Source organism: Podarcis liolepis, assembly GCF_965112155.1.
Source record: "Podarcis liolepis genome assembly, chromosome: 10".
Lineage (NCBI taxonomy): Eukaryota > Metazoa > Chordata > Lepidosauria > Squamata > Lacertidae > Podarcis > Podarcis liolepis.
This window is the reverse complement of record NC_139562.1, coordinates 40,559,214-40,579,132: the sequence shown is the minus strand read 5'-3', so window position 1 is coordinate 40,579,132 and position 19,919 is coordinate 40,559,214. Positions and strand designations below refer to the sequence as shown.

The window sequence follows — 19,919 nt, the reverse complement described above, 5'->3', positions numbered from 1 at the left end:
TCACTCTGGGTGGCTTCCAGCAAAATATAAAAAATAAAATAAAATGTCAAACATTATAATGATGTACATTGTAGTCAGAGCATCTATTTCAATTGATTTAGTAATTTTGTAGAATCAGTTGCTTAAATGGCTTCAAAGGTTCACCACAGCTGAAACATTCCACCTTGAAAGGTGGAAAACCTACACAATAAACAGTTGAAATGTTAAGGGGCCTGAAAGGTATTGCGTAGTTGTCTCTTATGGCTGTATATTACATGAACATAGCTGAACTAGAGGGTCTACTTTTGGGGAGACATTAAATGCTTACTGGTTTTGTTGACAATAAAGCGATATACAAATTCTCTTAAACAAATATACACATTTGCCTTTTCTTTTGAAAAATACATAATATGTGTTTCAGGATTGCACTGCTGATATGAATAAAATTCCACCTAAGTTGGTTGTTCTGCTTCCCTCAGAGACCAGCCAGATGCATGTGAATAAACCCATTTTATTTATTGCAAGCATTTCCACGATTTGTTGCCTGGGATGAGAAAGCTCTCTGCTTTTTGGTGATGTACAAGTACCTGATTTCTTTGTTGATTGCATCCAGTTGTTCCTGAAGCATCATAGCAAGGGTTTGGGCATCCGAATGTCCACTTGGCGACAGAAGATCCATGGAGCTAAATATCGTATCTCTGTCGTCATCATCAATGTCAGACATTTCAGTGTCACTCTCAAAATGATGGCTGCTCAGAACACCCATCGGTTGACTTCTGCTCCATTCATGATCTCCAAGGGATTTCACCTAATTGGAAAGAAATGCATACCGATCAGCCTCATTCCAAACGTTAATTTTGAGAGAAATTAAAAACAGTAAGCCTAGCACGTTGAAACATTGATTAACACCTTTTAGTTTTCTCAGGCCACTTGTACAAGAGTCACTTTCCAGAAAGAGGAATGGCCTTGAGGCAGGGCCTTGGCTGGAGTACTGTTCCTCCTTACCAAGCCAATCTTCCTGAGCAGCAGTGAATGTTGTGCCTCTATCACTGATCATCCAGACTCCTTGAACCACTATGGCTAAAACTTATCGATTTCCATTACTATAATAGGAGCACTGCTTTTAATAAACAAAGAACAAGAGAACAAGATAAACCTTTGGTTCGTCTCTCAGGATTCCCATACGGCCTCTTCTAGGTCTTCTTATTACCTTAGTAGACCTATAATCAGGTTGGCTATCAACTAGGGAGCTCACAGAGTACCTCAGCTCTGCTGATGAATCAAGATGTGGTCTGAAAAACAGTTGCAGCACACGAATTAGCAGATGCAACGAAATAAGCCAAACTGTAAAAATATATTAAAGAATCAATAATTTATCAACTGTTTTACAATGTGCGGAGACGTTTATCCTATGAAATTTCATTCTATACATCAAGAAAACAATTTTGGGTGATTTCCTGAAATCCTAAGAGAGTAATAAAGCTCTGTGATGTATCTGAATGGAAACTAGAAAGAATCAGCAAAACTCAAAATGACACGTTTCCCTGAGAGTCAATGTGGTGTGGAGAGAGCAATGAAACTTGAACTGACAAGATTTGGGTTGAAATCAACAAGGATTCAAGATCAAATGAACAACTCTTGGATGGAGCTTAAGTTTCCCACTAGCGTTTGCATAATTCTCAGCTCAAAAGTTTCATCATTTACAAGGGTGTATTTTGAGAGAAGATACATTTTAAAAGACACACTTAAATATACACTTGAAATGTGATCTTTCCCCCTCCCCAGATTGAAATAAAACTTAACGTGGAGATGAAGCAGAACAGACTTATGGGTAACTGTATATAAAAGTCATACAAATCAGAAACAGGCTGCATTTACATGAAGTTTATTCCATTTCCATAACTGTTCATTTCTGAGTTGCATGTGAACTGTCACAGGACATAAAAGCCATTTCCTGAAAACCAGTGGCATATGGTGCATGTTTAGTACTCACTTCCATGTTATTTGATTCGGGGGGGGGGATCCTTCCAGCAGCACTTCAGAGACCAGCTAAGTTAGTTATTTGTATGAGCTTTCATGTGCATGCACACTTCTTCAGATACACTGCAACGGAAGTCACCAGACCCTTATATATAGTGAGAGGGTGGGGAGCGGTATTGCTCAGAAGGGTAGTGGGAATGGGTGATTGGCTGATAGGTGTGGTAAACCTATTGACTGTTAACGACTGCAATTGGTCTTACAGGAAAAAGCAAGGGGTGAGATGGCTAAAAATAGCTTTATCATGTATAATGAGAGAAGAGTCCATATGTATAATGAGATAAGAATCCATCTCACCCCTTGCTTTTTCCTGTAAGACCAATTGCAGTTGTCAACTGGTTTACCACACCTATCAGCCAACCACCCATTACCACCACCCTTCTGAGCAATACCCCTCCCCACCCTCTCACTATGACTTCTGTTTCAGTGTATCTGAAGAAGTGTGCATGCACACGAAAGCTCATACCAAGAACAAACTTAGTTGGTCTCTAAGGTGCTACTGGAAGAATTTTTAAAATTTTGTTTTGACTATGGCAGACCAACATGGCTACCTACCTGTTACTAGAAAAAAATCACTTTGCAGCCCCTTAACCCAGAAAATCATGGAAGGGACAAAATTGGGGGTGGTACACTGGCATGCAGTTCTTTCTGCTGTTTTCATGGGGACGTAATGGAGAAACAGAAGCACACATGTGAAAGGATGAATGGGGGAGCATCAACCTCGTCCAGTGACATTCACTGTGTGTCACACCATGACCACTGGTGTGAATGAACGTTAGCACTAAATGCTACAGGTTCCCCAATGCAACAGGTACTGCAACATGAAAGGAACATTAGAAAATGGGACAGATGTGCTAGCATTATAATCAGGAGAACTAATGTAATATTCATCACATCTGAATTTAAGCATAGACTTATTTGTCCATTGCTCTTCCTGCCACCACTTTCTCAAAACCCACGTAAAACAACCTATAAATGCCTAAAGCAGATTTCCCATTGGCAGTTATGAAAGGAAGCACTTCACCCAGTGCCTTAGAAAATGACGATGATTAAAATGATAACATTTTCAAAGGCTGCTTGCAACACATGGTGGATGGTGAACTGCAAACAGTATTTTCATCATAGTATGATTTTAAATATATTAAAATTAAGAAAATATTATGGTTTTCTTAGACTACCTTGACAACGTGGGATCAATTAAAGAACCTGCTCTTATTTTCAACTGGTCAAGTTCAACTCTCAGCTTGTCTATTTCATCTGCCAATCTTTCCTGAAAATAATAATAATGATAATAAAAAGAAGTCAACAATGTTTTTATATCAAAACTTACATTTATCAAAATTAATAACATTAAGCTTCTCAGCAACAAAGTACCAACTTACATTGTATCAGCCTAGCAAGGGGTTGTAAAAATATTATTTTCATTAAAACTAATATTTGTTAAATAAGTAATTTGTTAGACTCATTACTTATTGACTAGCATTACTTATTAAGGTTAAAGTTGCAACAAACCAACTAATCATTTTAAACGGCCCAACAAAACACGTCCAGAGATATTTTTACAATATGAAAAATAAATTATTAATGGGAGAATAGTAGAAAAAAATTCCTTTGTTAGCTAGACAAACTAATCATTGGTGATTTTTAGCGATGCCAAACATAACAATATGAAAGACCATAAATACATCCCAAAGATTCCAGTTTTCACCAATTTTGCATTCCTTCTTTGCTGTTTTAAAGTTTATACAGTCAAACCTCGGCTCCTGAACGCCTCCGTTTTGGAGCATTTTAGCTCCCAAATGCCGAAAACCTGGAAGTAAATGCTCTGGTTTCCGAACGCTTTTTGGAAGCCAAACGTCCAATGCGGCTTCCTGCTTGAGTGCAGGAAGCTCTTGCAATCAAACGGAAGCCATGCCTCAGTTGTTGAAGATTTCAGAAGCCGAACAGGCTTCTGGAACGGATTAAGTTCGAGAACCGGGGTTTGACTGTACAGAGTTCTTAAAAGAATTACACTTTGCAACAAATACATAAATCCAGCTAACGTTAGTTGTCATTGAGGCACACTGAAAACCATCAGATTCGAATCAATTGTTTCTTACTTGTTCTTATGAGTCAGTAACAAATAACAGGATCGAGGACAAAGAACACTTCCCCTATTTTTTAAAAAAAGGTCTAGTACAGCAGTTTGAGCTCAGTTTAGCATGATAAAACCACTAGCCCTCAAGGAACAGAGGTGAACTGCATAAGCAAGAAACTATTCCTAAATTAATATAGTAAGAACAACAACAGGAATCTAGACACTTCTCTATCGAAAATGGGGGGGACGGACGCAGCTTGAATTTTCAACGAAAATCATTTGGCTCGGATCCAGACTTAGGTTTGGAATAGTCATTTTAAAAGGATCGATTTCAGTATTCTACTCTAAGTATGAAGAGGTCCAGATCCAGCTCATTGAATGCCCTTAAGGAGCAGCTATCATGGCTGTGCTGCATTGACTGATGGAAATTGGTGTATGAAACATCTGGAGGGTACGATATTGGGAAAATAGGATCTACCTCTTCCTTTGAAACCTGCCCCCACTTGTTCTTGGTATCAGGAAGAATCATAGCATCCTTCTGCTGTGCCACTTATTCTGTACTTTTAGCTAATAAAATGTAAAAAGGAGGGGGAGGCAGCATGGTATGGTGGTTAGAGTGTCAGACTAGGGCTAGGAAGACTCCAGTTCAAATCCCCACTCAGGACAAGAAGAAAACTGAAGAATCTTGGGTCATCCACTCTCTCTTGGCCTATCCTAGCTCACTGGGTTGTTAGGAGGACAAAACATGGGGCAAGTAAGTCTTGAGCTCTTCGGGGGGTGAGGGGTGAGGCAGGCTATAAATGCAGTAAATCAAAAACCAAATACATGAATAAATCCTGGAAACATATTTTTCAACTGCACAAAATACATATAGGCAACAGCTATTTACATTCCATAAATGCTAAATATGACATTCTCCCCACCCCCCAAAAAGATTCACTCTCTTCCTGACAACAAGTATAGACAAAATGTGGGGATAAGCATAATTGGAAGGAAGCACACTGCTTCGGGTACCATTCTTTGGAACAGAATGTGGCCAACAAATTATTAAAATAAACAAATGAAGCAACAAGGAGCTCATGAGTCATAGTCAGAAGTCTAATCCCATCCATTCCTTCTGAAAATTCTCTTTTTAGGAACAAATGGCAGCCAAATTAAAAAATGTCTTTGTCTACAATTTCTTCCCTTCATGTTTGGTTCTGATATCACGTATTAACCGTTATTTTGCCCCTAGACTCAGGGCTCAGCCACAATTCTTTCCCGTTCCACTCCTTCTATTTCTATTTAATCTGATACCTAGCAAAATTACTTTCTGCTTACTTAAATATGATTGGTTGAATTTATGTTATCTACTGGCTGTAGGTTGGTAAAGAATTAGAAAAATGGCATTTGTTATAAATGTTTGTAATGAATTTGACTGGTTCATTAAATCAATGGTACATGGGTTAAGCTGTGTTGACTTGCAAAGGGCAATTTTGATGCTATTTTTAATATGACTGTCAGGATTGGGTAGATGTGGGGCCGAAAGCTCAAGACTCATGTCCTCAATAAGTTTCTGGCCATTGACCACCCAGAACTGAGCATTCTATGGAAACAGAGCAATCAAAACGCATCTCTAGAGTGGGGAAGGAGGTACTTACATAAGAATGTGGCAGTTTGGGGGAAAGTCTTTCATTCAACCAAATGGATCCAGCCCACATATTTTGTGGGGGCAATTCATGCCTGCACTAGGGTCCATAAATATTATCAGCAGGCCAATGAACACTGCTTGACGTGTACAGCCTAATTTGACGCGTGCTCACTTGGAAGTAAGTTGCATTCATTGGGGCTCATTCCCAGAGAAATGTGCGGAGGGTTGCAGCCTACAGAGGTGAGGGTTCTGTAGTGTATGGCTGAATGTTGATGCTGTGTGGCATGTAGCTCTCTCATATCTTCACTTGGATGTGTGAACAATAGCACTGTCCAGTTTAATTGCTCACACAATGAAACTTCTCCACCTTCTCCTTCCATTGCACCCCCTGCGATCTGATTTGGAGGGTTGAGGGAGCTCCCTATCAGATATAGAGGGTGTTTGTTTCTGTTCTTATCACTGTGCAGCTGCTTGGAGTCACAGGACTCTGTTTACATTCAAGAGAGCTTCCAGACTGTGGAAAGTCTCACAGGAGGGGAGACGGGATGTGACGTTAGTGGTTTCCTTTTTCCTTTGTTCCTTTGTTCAGTTGCTCTCTGCTTTCATAGAGAGGGGAAGTCTTTTCTGACTGCGTAGCTTAGAAATAAACTCTTTACAATGTAGCCCAAACCTCTCATCTCTTTCCTGTGCTGGAAACTCTGCTGAATGGAACGTGCCTTGGAGCCTTATCAAAGGCTCAGATCGTTATTCGTCGGGAGGTGATTCTGAAGGACTCGGGGAAAGAAAATGAGCTTTCTCAGCTTGGCTGAGCGGAGATCCCGACAGAGGAGGTGCAAGGGGCACACAAAGGGAGGCATGGGCAGGAGTGAAGGAAGGCGATGTGACACCCGGGGCAGGTGTCACTACGTAAGGCACATGTGCAGCGTCGCTACGTACAACGCATGCACTGTACGTAGCAATGGCGCACATGTGCTGTATAGCGGTTTGTTGCTGACGCCGCTCCAGCGCTGTACAGACGGTGCCGGCATCCCTTCGTCGCCTCTACAGCCACGAACGGAGGATTTTCTGTTCGCGGCTGCAGCTGTGAGAAGAGGATCCCGGCACTGTCCGTACGGCACTGGAGCGGCGCCGGTGGCAAACCACTATACAGCACATGTGCAGTGTTGCTACGTACAGCGCATGCGTGCAACACCGCACATGCACTGTACTTAGTGGTTTGCCACTGGCGCCGGGATCCTCTGCTCGCAGCTGCAGCAGCGAATGGAGGATCCTCCACATGTGGCTGCGGCTGCGTGATGGCTGCTCGTGCCACCACGAGCCACCACGGGGTGACTTCTTGTCACCCCCGCAGACATGGAACCCGGGCGTTCTGCCCCCCCCACTCCCCGTTGTGACGCCACTGGGCGTGGAAAGAGAGAATCCCTTGCACAAGTAGAAGTTGTTCCTCTTGCAGCATCTTAGTTGGATACAACCCTAGGTTCCATTATCTTTAGGAACATTTTCAGGTTTTGAATTCTGAAGATTACTACTTCTTTTTTGGTAATCAGTTGCTTTTTAAAATAAAGGTGAATGCAGGTAGGAAATAAAGAATACCTTATCATGTAATGATTCTTCCAAGTTCTTTCTAAAGCTTTCTGATTCTTGTATTAAAACATTCTAAGAAAGAGAAAAGATCAAGAGTAGAGACAAATTACAGCAAAATAAAATGCATTTCTGCAGAATCTGCATTTTTTTCATGCTTCCTATTGTAATAACAAGTATTGACTATCCTTTTATGAATATGTTAAAAGTTCTATTATTAACACTGATAGCTATCAGACGGCATCAATTTTGGACTGACATTTTGCCATCAACACAGGATTGACATTTTAAACATTAAGCACATGGCCCAGTCTGTGTACTGCAAGTACCCATGAGTACATGAGTAGCTCCATTGAGTTTTGAAGAGAGCTGGCAGGAAGGAAAGTCAGTGAGGATTTCACATACAGGAAAGGAATGGGAAGAATTGATGGGCAAGGGATCATGCCTTAAGCATTTATTTGCCCCCCCCCCCATTGTATCAAGAACAGAAAAAAGAAACCAAAAATACAAATCAAGGTAAGTATGGGACGATATTCAATTGGGTCATACACTCAGAGTGTATTGAGCTTGATGGACCAATACTCTAAGAAAAAGGCAGCTTAGTACATTTCTTCTTAGGCTGATCCATTGATTCTGTTCTGAGCATGACTACCATTGGATATGAACCATTTGTTTTGCTCATTTTACCTTTTCTTCCAATGCTGCCATTCTCTCTTTTAAATGTAGCTGCAGGCGCTCATTAGATTCTGTTAAAAGTCTGTCCACAGTATCTGATAATCTCTTGTTGTGCTCTTCATTCATTTTTTCTCTTTGCCTTGCCTTCAGTAAAGTATCAAGGAAACAAAATGGGCGGTTCCAAAGTTATCTAAAATGTCATCATTAGTGAAACACGAGTGGTGGATTATTGTAACTGAAATCACAGTAATGATACCCTGGTACAGCAAAGGTAAAGGTAAAAGGACCCCTGACCATTAGGTCCAGTCGCAGACAACTCTAGGGTTGCGGTGCTCATCTTGCTTTATTTGCTGAGGGAGCCGGCGTACAGCTTCCATGTCATGTGGCCAGCATGACTAAGCTGCTTCTGGCAAACCAGAGCAGCACACGGAAATGCCGTTTACCTTCCCGCTGGAGCGGTACTTATTTATTTACTTGCACTTTGACGTGATTTCGAACTGCTAGGTTGGCAGGAGCAGGGACCAAGCAACGGGAGCTCACCCCATCACAGGGATTTGAACCGCCAACCTTCCAATCGGCAAGCCCTAGGCTCTGTGGTTTAGACCACAGTGCCACCTGTGTCACAGTACCCGTGGTACAGTAGCGCACAGCAAAAACAAATACTGCCAGAGGATAAAATTTATTAGCACTACTGCTGAGGCAAACATTTGCGCACATTCAATAGCTGATAGTTGTTCCGTTCATATTCATCAAGTCAAAAAATAAATAAATGTAAGCAATTCGGGGAAAATTCTAATTCTTCTCTTCCAGTTGAGCTTCTAGACATGAGACTCATTTTTTAGGTATAAGGGGGACTGTGTGAAACAGCGTGATACATTTAGCTTAGAAGAGTCAAACTATAAATTAAATGATCAACAATACACATACTCTTTGAAGCTCCTGGTTCTTCTCCTCCAGTTGGGCCTCCAAGTGTCTCATGCGCTCTTCAATGTTGCCATGCCTTTCTTCTGCCTATATAAAAATAAATAAACACACTTCTTTGAAACTTAAAGAGCTTTCTGAGCCAAAATCTCAATTTGTTTTAAAGAAAATGTAAAGCAAGCTACTACTAACTGCAAACTTAGTTTTCAAAAATAAATGTTATTCAAACAGGCAGCTGAACAGCATTGCTTGAAATGTGTCAGCTACAAAGGCCTGTTACATCCAAGCATCCAGCAAAACATTGGAGTTATTTATGAGCAATGAAATCAGCCAAATGTAACATGCAGACTGTGCATGGTTTGAACACAAACCTGCCATCATAAAATTGTAAGCTCTTTAAGCACTGAACCGCACAATGGTTGATTATCAATAAAAGAAATACATAAATTTTTAAAAAAGAGTTCTTAAAAATAAGAAAACAAAATTAGATGGATTCTATTTAGCAATAGAAAGTAAAGTCCAGTAGGACTACCTTCCTACGTATGGAGATCATTTCTTGCAGTTTAGCTTCCATAACATATTGATAATCATCAGATGAGGTAGAAGAGGTTGGATCAGACTAACAATTCAAGGAAAAGGAGAGGGACAAAATTGAAAAATCAGAACTAAAGACACCAACACTGAACAGAACACAGCACAGAATGCTCAAAAGAAAAGTGTGATCGCAAATTTAATACTTTAACTGACAGAATTTTATGTAGAATAAACCACACTTACAATAGGGTGACATGAGGCAGTTGATGCGGATGAACTAAAAACAATGGGATGCTAAAAAAGCTAACAACCTAGGTATGGAAATTTCAGGTTAGTGATGGCTGGCTGGTGAGAATTACTCTTCCTCTATAGAGGGATCTTGAAGCAATTATGGCAAATATAAAGCCTGATTGGAATTTGGATAAACTTAAGACCAGAACACAACTTTGAGAAGCCAATGCCAGAATTATTTTTTTTAAAAAATAGACCATCCTACAATCTATCATAACAAAAACAATGTATATTATGTTACAGAATATACTAAACCAAATGGGTTAGTCATCTCTAGAATAATGTTATGGTAGGTTGCCTAAGAGATATGAAAGCATATAACTAAAGGAAATATCATAACTCTCCCGGGCTTACTATGAAAGGGTTACTGAGTTTGTGGTGAATGCAAAGCAGGTGTCTGGTCGTTCCACAAGCTGCTCACATTATGTCTGGCTATGCCACTCTTTAGTTTAGTGAACAACGATCTGAGCAAATGCTCAGTTAGGTAATGTATCACAATGGAACCTATGTTTACTGCATGTCCCATTAACACACGCCATGGACTTCTAAAAAAACTCAATGTGAATTACTCCTTATTTAACCCAGAATGAATAATGGGTTGTATCCCTGTTAGCAATACTCAGAGTAGACCCACTGAAATAAATGAACATTGCTGACTTAGGCCTACTGATTTTAATGGGCCTATTCTGAGTATGACCAATTCTGGATTTTGGACTAGTTAACCCCTTTCAGCCCAAATTAAAGTTCATTGCAAACATTGTAGGGCACAACCTGCAACCCCACCCAGCCATATGCAGCCCACCTGGACTAGGGTCTGCCAGGTCTTTGGCAATTCCCCTGTTTTTGTTTTGCAGTCCCAGGCAGGGAGCAAAAGCAGAAGGATTATCAGTACCCTAGGCAGATGACCATACGTAGCTGATGGGCTGCATTTGGCTTGGCGACTCACAAGACCAAAGTCAAAATTAAGAGAAGACACTCTTTATAATGTGTCAGTATATGCTACAAGATAAAAAGAGCACTCAGATCAACATGAATATTTAATATTAATAATAAAGTCTCATCCAACGATTCAACACCTTTCCAAGCATAAAATGAAGCTGATAATTTGTTTGACAGTGGACTTTTTTCTTACCTGTAAATTGGCTGAGAGGTGTGCTTAAAGAAAGACCTCCCATCTATTCAGGTAAAATGTTAAGAGCTCTACAAGCCCACAGTTGCCTCATTCAGATGTAACGCTAAACCATGGTTTAACATAGAATGCACCTTGGTCCCTCTTCCCTATTCCTCCTTCTGACATCAGAAATCACCTCCATTACAATTTACTGCAGGATAGCAGTAAGTTTAGTCTGAACTCAAAGTTGTGATTAATCTTATCAATGGTTTATTGAAACAAGCCAGAAATTGGGCTGTCTTAGTAAACCATACTCAAAGTTAAGCACAGTTTGTTTGGGAATGGATATAATGCTAAACAGTGGTTAGTTAAAAACAGAAGCAACAGCTGCTTTTCACCTCTTTGTAGCCGGAAGAGGAGAACAGGTGGGCTGAGGGGAATTCACATGAACCAAAGGCTCACCAAGGCTTGATCATGTAAGGTCAATATGTGCAACTTTTCCCCCCTTGAGGATAAATGGTCTAAGTAAGAACATAGAAAAATACCCCCTGAAGCTTACAGAAGAAATTTACTTTGAGGATGAAGAAAGGGTGAGGCTCAACATTTCTTTGTCCTTAGCAAAGGCATATAGGCCCTTATTGACTGCAACACTGAAAACCTACAGGCAAAAGCAATAGCCACAAGAAACTGCATCTAAAAGATTTTGATTACCAAAATTGCAGCTAAGGTAGACATAGTGGTGTAGCAATAAAACTGCTAGCACATTTGCAAAGGCTAAGCCAGGTCTGGTCTGGTTTCAGATTGGATGGGAGACTGCATGTTGAGGTAATTGCATTGCAGGGACTTGGACTAGGTGACCACTAGGGTCCTTTCTAACACTATAGTCCTGTGATTTTGCATTTTGAGGTAAAACCCAATAATGACTGAAACATTTCAGTTCTTGATTTACATCAATATGCACTCTGTGATCTTCTGGATCATGGGTAGGAGTGGCACTTTATATTGATTGGTTGAAACTTAATACTTGATTACCTTAAAATGAAGCATTCACCCTGCACAGTTGGAAGCCTACTGGTCTCCTGATCCAGTCTGCTAACTTTATTTCCACTAGGGACATTAGGCGAAAGGCAAATAAATCTTCTTCCACCTTGGCTATGGGCTATGGGCCTTGTTGGCTGCCCACTCTCCACCTTAGAGCAGATTTATGCCACAAGGTGCCATAGGAAGGCACTGGACATAGTAAAAGATCCATTGCATCCTGGTCACTGTCTCTTCGAGCTCTTGCCGTCGGGACGGAGATACAGGACGATGAAGACAAGAACGAGCCGTCTTAAGAACAGCTTCTTCTCCAGAGCGATCTTGGCCCTGAATGGAAAGCCCGGACTTTGAAAATCATCTAATCTCCCTTGCTGTATTATACTGTATTGTTTAATTAGTGTTTTTATGGAGCAGTCAAGTAATTTCGTTGTCCCCGAAGGGGGCAATGACAATAAAGATATTATTATTATTATTATTATTATTATTATTATTATTATTATTATTATTATTGATGGCATCCTGTTGGAGCATGAAATATCACATGTATCTCTGTGGAGTCCTGACCATTCATTTCTTGTCAGGAGACCATCATTCCTAGACTGTCTAGCACATAAGAACTATTCCTGGCCAACCCTGGTCAGCATCCTTGGTATCACTGTTATTCTTATGTTATGGATACAGCATTTCTAGTCTTTGGTGGGAGGAAAAGACCGCTTAGCCAGGTTGACAATGAAGTGCTGTTTTCTGATTTAGGCAAGACACAACTGAACATCATTCTTTCCTTCATCCCTGGGTAAAAGTCAACAAAGGTATCATTTGGGTAGGTTTCAAAAATAGAATCATCATATTTTGTAGGCCAAAGTGTGACACTAAGGCCACATCAAGAATATCCACAGGGTTGGCTGATTGAAAACACTCAATACCGAGTGTAAATTAAGAATGAAAAAATGCTTCCTGGGGTTGAGGCTACAGCTGGATAGGATGAAATACACTTCTGAAATGCTTATAGATGTTATCACTTCAGGATGAAAACTTTGCTCTCATCTGTTTTTAATGCAATGACTGAACTTCTCTGGGGTTAAAATGTCTAGATTGTCTTCCTTCTTTGGAGTCCCATTTAATTGGTCTTTGAATGCCTTTAGGGCACTTTGTGTAAGTCCAGCAGATATCTGGCGCTATCTTCTAGTGTCTAGACAGAGATTTCATTTTTGGAGTTGCACAAAAACTACCCTTAAGTAACACAACAATTTCAGAGCATATTTCTTCAACACAGTTTCCTTTGTTGATTGAGTTGATGTTATTTTGATGCAAAGTGCTGAAAATATTCTCATTTTGAAATTGGGGATCACACTGAGTACTAGGGTTCCTCCAGATAGCCTATTTATTCAGGTTGTTGCAAAAAGTTTGTGGTGGTTAGACTATGTCCAGTCTGTACTGACCATTCATTCTGATTTGTTTATGGGGTGGTTAAATGACAAAGAGCATTCATTCTGCATTTGCTGGTGTTTGCACATCTTCCCATTAATAATTTGCTTATCCCACAATTTTTAATAAATCTCCTGATCATTTCCCAAAAACTCAGTTTCTGTGTTGTCTCCTTATCTCTCAGAGTGGGAAAGTTTAACAGCCTCCCCAGGACATGAAGACTGCAGGCCCTCCAAGTGTCCCTATTTTCCAGGGACATCACTAATTTGGAGAAGCCGTCCCAGTTTCTGATTTGATCCCAGAATGTCCCACTTTTCCTTAGGGTGTCCCTATTTTCATTGTAGAAATGTTGGCGGGTATGGAGTTATCAGGCCCCCAAGCTGTTTGAAGGTGATCCTATATAGGAAACGTTTTTTAATAATGTTTTATTATGTTTTTATATACGTTGGAAGCTGTCCAGAGTGGCTGGGGCAACCAAGTAAGATGTGTGGAGTATAAATAGTAAAATTATCATTAAGGAATGGGACGTCCCTATTTTCATCAGAGAAATGTTGGAGGGTATGAGACTGAAATCTGTTATCCACTATACATGCATATAGATCAGAAGCTAGGCCTCGTGACTGGCTTTTGCTTTGATTTAGGGAGAACTGCTTGCTTGAAAAAGGAGGTACATAGTCTGTAAATTGACATTCCTCTTCAGCGTGACTGCATTAATACTATGAAATTGATACTATGAAGGAGCAACCAAACTGCTGGTATTGAGATAAAAACAAAGTAGGCAGGCAGGAGGAAGGAGGTGCCAGTCTGGCAAGCTGCGTAACTCATCCCTTTTGTATCCTAGCAAAAAAGGAGGAAACACTATCCTAGACATGATGATTCCCTCCCTCTGGAACCTTGGAAGAACTGTTGAGGAGTTTTGTCTTGCAGCAATTTCAGCATGGATGTTTTTGAGCTGTTTACAAGAAAACATAAAACCCCTTGAGGAAGTGGGCTGAAACTTGTTGGGCACTAATAAAAAGTGCATTTCTCTTCAGCATCTTTGATACTTCTTTTGGTCTTTTCCATTGGATGCTTCCTTATTTTTGTTTTGCTGCACTTTTGCTTCTTCGTTCAGGAACTCCCTCTCCCTGGAACTCACTGAGAAACTGGTCGCAAGCAACTTCCAAAAATATACTAAGAATGAGTTGGCTCCAGACTTAATCATGCTTAGACAGACTCATTAAAAACCAGTGCACTTAAGGTGTGCTTCAAGCTGCTTCAAGCATGACTAAGTCAAGATCCAATCCAATATATATTTAAATTTAGGGGTGCAGAATAGGTTTACTTTAGTTGAATTAGAATTCTTCATTCATTTATAATATATTTATTATTATTTGAAACACAATGTTATGAACAACACAAGCCTACTATAGAGTAGTTATAAGATGAGAAAATTCATAACATGGCTATAGTTTTATCAGATTACCAATACTTCCTAGTACAGGAGGTTCTTATGTGAACTCCCACCCAATATTCAAGGACTCCTCCATTGACTTCAGTATCAGTGGCAAAACTGCATGCACATCTCTTCTGTATCCACATCAAGGCGGCCCCCAAAACTGTAATCAGTGGGTAAGTGTGATCACCTAAGAACTGTTGATCGCACCAGAGGGAAAAACAAGATTTCAGATTTCATATGTGTTAGACCAGTTTAAATTGATGTCAGTTTTCTTCTTGCTATGTAACATTTGAAATCTTATACAAATTGATCAACAGAAAATAATGTGTCAGAAGTAAAAAATCTGGATTTCTGGGCCCAATACATTAAGCATCTTTTTAGTAGAGCGAATTGTGGGGAGGGTTCCAGTAAAGTCTATTCTCGCTTTTATCCACTGTTTTTAGGAAAGAAGTCAGTTGTGTTGATTAGCTTGCTTAAACTTAAAACATAGTAACAGTAATACACTAGGACCCTTGATTTCCCCTGATTCTGCCCTCTCTGCTGGCTTCAATGAAGCTGGCAACTGAGTTGGCCAGAAAACTATTTGGGGAGAAGTTAGCAATGGGTTAAGGGCCTTGACACAGTTGGGATGTAGAGTGCAACTTGCCTTTGACCCCCTCCCCACACACTAGGCAGTGCAAACAAGGTCCCTGATTGGTATTGCTGAGACCAAGTAGGCTCTTGCTTGGCATTCAAAAGAGGAGGTCACTAGTGACATCAATGGATACAGATGTATTTTTGGCTATATTTGGCTGCATTGCTTGTGATCTTGTTGTCCAAATAGTAGTTTTGCCCTCAATTAAGTAACATATACATTCTGTCTCACTCAATTCCTGATATAAATTGCACAACACAATCTAGATGGAACACACAGATCATATATATCTAGTTAACAGGAAGAGAACTGAAAAGACACAGAAGGGCTGGGATTCCTATGAACAAGAATTTTTTCCCCCATTTCTTCTCCTCATCAATACTGAAATGATCATTCAAACAGGCTAGAAATCTATGCAACTTATAATCACAGAGTGGTTACTATACTGTTTGGGTTTTTTTGTCTTCCCTCCACCCACCCAATGGATGAACATGGCAACCTTCCTTTTCTAATGTCACTTATATTAGCTGACTACTGGACACATAAACACTTCAGTCTATGGCAGCATTGTGCGTGCTCCATTTTGGAGCTGCTGTGCATGGAGATTTCTCCATTTGTTCCATGGAGGGAGTGGGAGGAAAACACATCTAATAATTTTCTTCCCACATGCTGAGCTGCTCACTGTACAGAAAAGAGTTAAAAAATAAATAAATAACCACCTGTGTGCATTGGAGGGCCCATTCACACATCACTTTGTTAGCTTGGTGTGACTTTTTCTGAACTTTACAAGGAATCTTAATGAAGGAAGAAGATATTCACCCATGAAACTACTTTAAAAAGGTAAAGGTAACCCTGACCATTAGGTCCAGTCACGGACGACTCTTGGGTTGCGGTGCTCACCTCGCTCTATAGGCCGAGGGAGCTAGCGTTTGTCCACAGACAGCTTCCGGATCATGTGGCCAGCATGACAAAGCCACTTCTGGCAAACCAGAGCAGCGCATGGAAACGCCGTTTACCTTCCCGCCGGAGCGGTACCTATTTATCTACTTGCACTTGACGTGCTTTCGAACTGCTAGGTGGGCCGGAGCTGGGACTGAACAATGGGAGCTCACCCCATTGCAGGGATTCAAACCACCAACCTTCCGATCAGCAAGCTCTAGGCTCTGTGCACATCCAAAAAGCATTAGAACAGATACCCACAGGAACGAGCCATTGTCTTTTGGTATATTTTTTAAAAGAAACCCGAGAAGCATTAAAAAAACCCTCCATTTTTTTGTGACTTTTCTGAGTTACTGATGAAAAATCTCTCTCTCTCTTACATGCCATCAAAGATTTTATTACTGTGTTCCAGAACACATCTGTAAATGCATTTGCACCTTATTCAGATACTGAGTGCCAATCAGTTTAGTGAGGAATGGACTTCCAACAAAGTGTGCATAGAAATGGAGCCTAAGTCCACAGGGGTGGGGGGTGGGGAGGCAAGACAAGAGTGGTTTCAGGCATTGCAAAGAAGAGCCAGCAGAATATATGTGATTGACATGTGCCTTTTCTTTTTGAACTTCTGTATCATCCAAACTGGCAACTTGTATATCTGCATGAAACTTGTGTGATACTGCTTCCTATAGGAACAATCCACTGGGTATTTCTCCTATCCATCTTATGCTCTCATGCAACCCTGATTCATCTGAGCCTGGAAAATAAAGTGTCTATTTTCTTTTGGTCTGTTTTAATGAAAGTGATCACTGTGTTTCTTTGGATTAATGTGATGTGGAAAATCATGGAAAAAATTCAATGGCAAATAAAGTTCATGATTTTTAGCTGAATTGGATTAATCATAACTCTTTTATAATACAAAGTATTATAAAATAAACTCCTTTGGGATTTTGGGAGAAATGGACTCAAGCCATACAAGAAATACGAAGCAATACCTCTGACATTAAATTAAGCTAAAGCAAATAACGTCGTATGTGTAATTAGTATTTATTTACGGTGCCAATAAGTAGAATCATCTTGTCCACTCCAAAACAGGGTTTTATTGCTGCTGATGGTGCTGAAGGAAGGGAAAAGGGATGAAAATCAATGTTAAAGGAAAACGTGTTTCTGAAATTCACCTGCTCTCAAGTGTACAATACCTTAGTCAGGGCTGCGATTCTCTGAGCCAGTTCAGCTTCCACTTCAGGCAAGGTTTCAGCTTTCCGCATTGTTTGTTGCAGCTTTTGCTCAGCTAGTTCAAGCCGTTCCTGCAGCTGCCTATTTTTGTCTTCCATCTGAAACCCAGAAATGAGACGACTAAATAAATAAATAAAAGGCCGAATCAGGAAATTGCTGCGGTTCTCAGGGGATTGGACTTCCAATGGTTCATCCCGGTTGGCTCTCGAAGAGCAAATCTTCCTCACTTTCTCAAACCCAACCGGTGAAGCATGTAATGATTTATATTGAGATGTACTGAAGAAGTGTTAATATAGAGAGATGTACTGAAAAAGCATAAATATGAATGAACACTACAACAAACTGGAAAGTTAATAAAACATATAAATAGGAACAATCAGTAGCTTGTCCCTTGCTCTCATGAACCAAGACATATCACCTTCAAGTGGTTTCTTACTCTTATGAGTAAGAAACTTCCTATGGCAAGTTCAAAACTTTTTTTTTTTTTTTAGCATGCCCTGGCTATAGTTGAGGCCAGCCTAACCTCTCTGTGGCCTGGGATCTTCAGGATGTTTTTATTTGCAGACCGTAAATTTCTCTGTGGGACATACCAGGAGATGCGGTCCCATGGGTACGAGGGTCCTAGGCCGTATAGGGCTTTAAAGGTTAAAACCAGCACCTTAAACCTGATCCTGTACTCCACCGGGAGCCAGTGCAGCTGGTATAGTATCGGATGAATATGATCTCGCAGCGAAGACCCCATAAGGAGTCTCGCCGCGGCATTCTGCACCCGCTGGAGTTTCTGGGTCAGTCTCAAGGGCAGCCTCACATAGAGCGAGTTACAATAATCCAGTCTGGAGGTGACCGTCGCGTGGATCACAGTGGCTAGGTCAGTGCGAGAGAGATAAGGAACCAACTGCTTAGCTTGGTGGAGATGAAAAAATGCCGCCTTTGTTGTAGCTGTAATCTGCGCCTCCATAGAAAGGGAGGTATCGAAGATTACACCCAAACTCTTAACGGACGATGCTGGCACTAATTGCACCCCCGCAAGAGATGGGAGTTGCCCCCTCAATCCCATATCGCCCCGTCCCAGCCAGAGGACCTCTGTCTTCGAAGGATTTAACTTCAACCGGCTCCCACGTAACCATCCAGCCACAGCTTCCAGACATCTGGTCAGTGTGTCTGGGGCCGAGTCAGGATGGCCATCCATCAACAGATAGAGTTGGGTGTCATCGGCATACAGATGGCAACCCAGCCCAAAACTCCGGACAAGCTGGGCGAGGGGGCGCATAAAGATGTTAAAAAGCATCGGGGAGAGAATCACACCCTGAGGCACTCCACACACCAAGGAGTGGCGCGATGACAATTCCCCCCCCCCCAAGCGCCACCCTCTGTCCCCGACCAGAGAGAAACGAGCGCAGCCATTGAAGGACTGTGCCCTGGATCCCCACGTCAGCAAGGCGGTGGTCCAGGAGTTCGTGATTGACCATGTCAAAGGCTGCTGACAGGTCTAGAAGAATCAGCAGCCCCGACCCACCTCGATCCAGCTGCCTGCGGAGATCATCTGTTAGGGCGACCAGAGCCGTCTCGGTCCCATGACCAGTGCAGAAGCCGGACTGGAATGGATCGAGAGCCGATGTTTCATCCAGAAACCTACCAAGCTGTTGAGCAACCGCTCTCTCAATCACCTTACCCAGGAATGGAAGATTCAAAACTGGGCGGTAATTGGATAGATCTAAGGGATCTAATGATGTTTTCTTTAAGAGCAGATGCACCACTGCCTCCTTCAGTTCCCCTGGGAATATCCTGGTGCCAAGGGACGAATTGATGATATCACCCAGAGGGGCCCGCACCTCGTCTGGACACGCTCTAATCAGCCAAGACGGGCACGGTCAAGAGGACAGGTGGTGGGCTTTCCAGCTTGGAGGAGTCTGTCTATCTTTGATTTCTCTTGCTGGAAAGTCCTCATTCCCTTTTGATCCAAATCTACCAATATTTGGATGGCAGAGTAAGATCATAGCAAGAACACACATTTGCGTTTCTTTTCAGCTAAATGATGAGAGGTCACTTATGAAGAGTTTCTTAGCAGTGATCCCAGATACTGAACCTGACGCAGGAGAGCTTCCTTGTTTGCCAGCTCATTTTCCAGCTTATCATTCATGTCATGTATGGAGGTGGATTCCCTCTGAGCACTTAGGTAACGCTTTTCAAGGGTAGTGATCCTTTCTTCCATGTCTTCCTTCTGAGCCATTGCCTTAAAAGAACAATACATCAAAAGACTACAATTTACAATTGTTGCCAGTATTCATGTAGCTATCAGGAGGTCATTAGATGGCTTATAATCTAAACTCGACTTTGAGATGTACCAGCTTCAAAAGGAATGAATGAATGTACAGATGA

General features: G+C 41.2%; 1 protein-coding gene across 2 annotated transcripts in view; it reads right to left on the bottom strand.

The window, feature by feature from the left end:
* PPFIA2 (PTPRF interacting protein alpha 2) overlaps window positions 1-19,919 on the bottom strand; it is a 269,318-nt gene that overhangs the window by 50,361 nt on the left and 199,038 nt on the right. For both annotated transcript variants that reach the window (XM_083463081.1, XM_083463082.1), the window contains 9 exons: window positions 19,627-19,773; window positions 17,504-17,638; window positions 9,433-9,519; window positions 8,907-8,990; window positions 7,992-8,123; window positions 7,317-7,379; window positions 3,195-3,286; window positions 1,136-1,271; window positions 567-787 (listed from right to left, as the gene is read on the bottom strand). In XM_083463081.1, coding sequence (XP_083319207.1) covers window positions 567-787; window positions 1,136-1,271; window positions 3,195-3,286; window positions 7,317-7,379; window positions 7,992-8,123; window positions 8,907-8,990; window positions 9,433-9,519; window positions 17,504-17,638; window positions 19,627-19,773 — 1,097 coding nt within the window. The remainder of the gene's footprint in view (window positions 1-566; window positions 788-1,135; window positions 1,272-3,194; window positions 3,287-7,316; window positions 7,380-7,991; window positions 8,124-8,906; window positions 8,991-9,432; window positions 9,520-17,503; window positions 17,639-19,626; window positions 19,774-19,919) is intronic.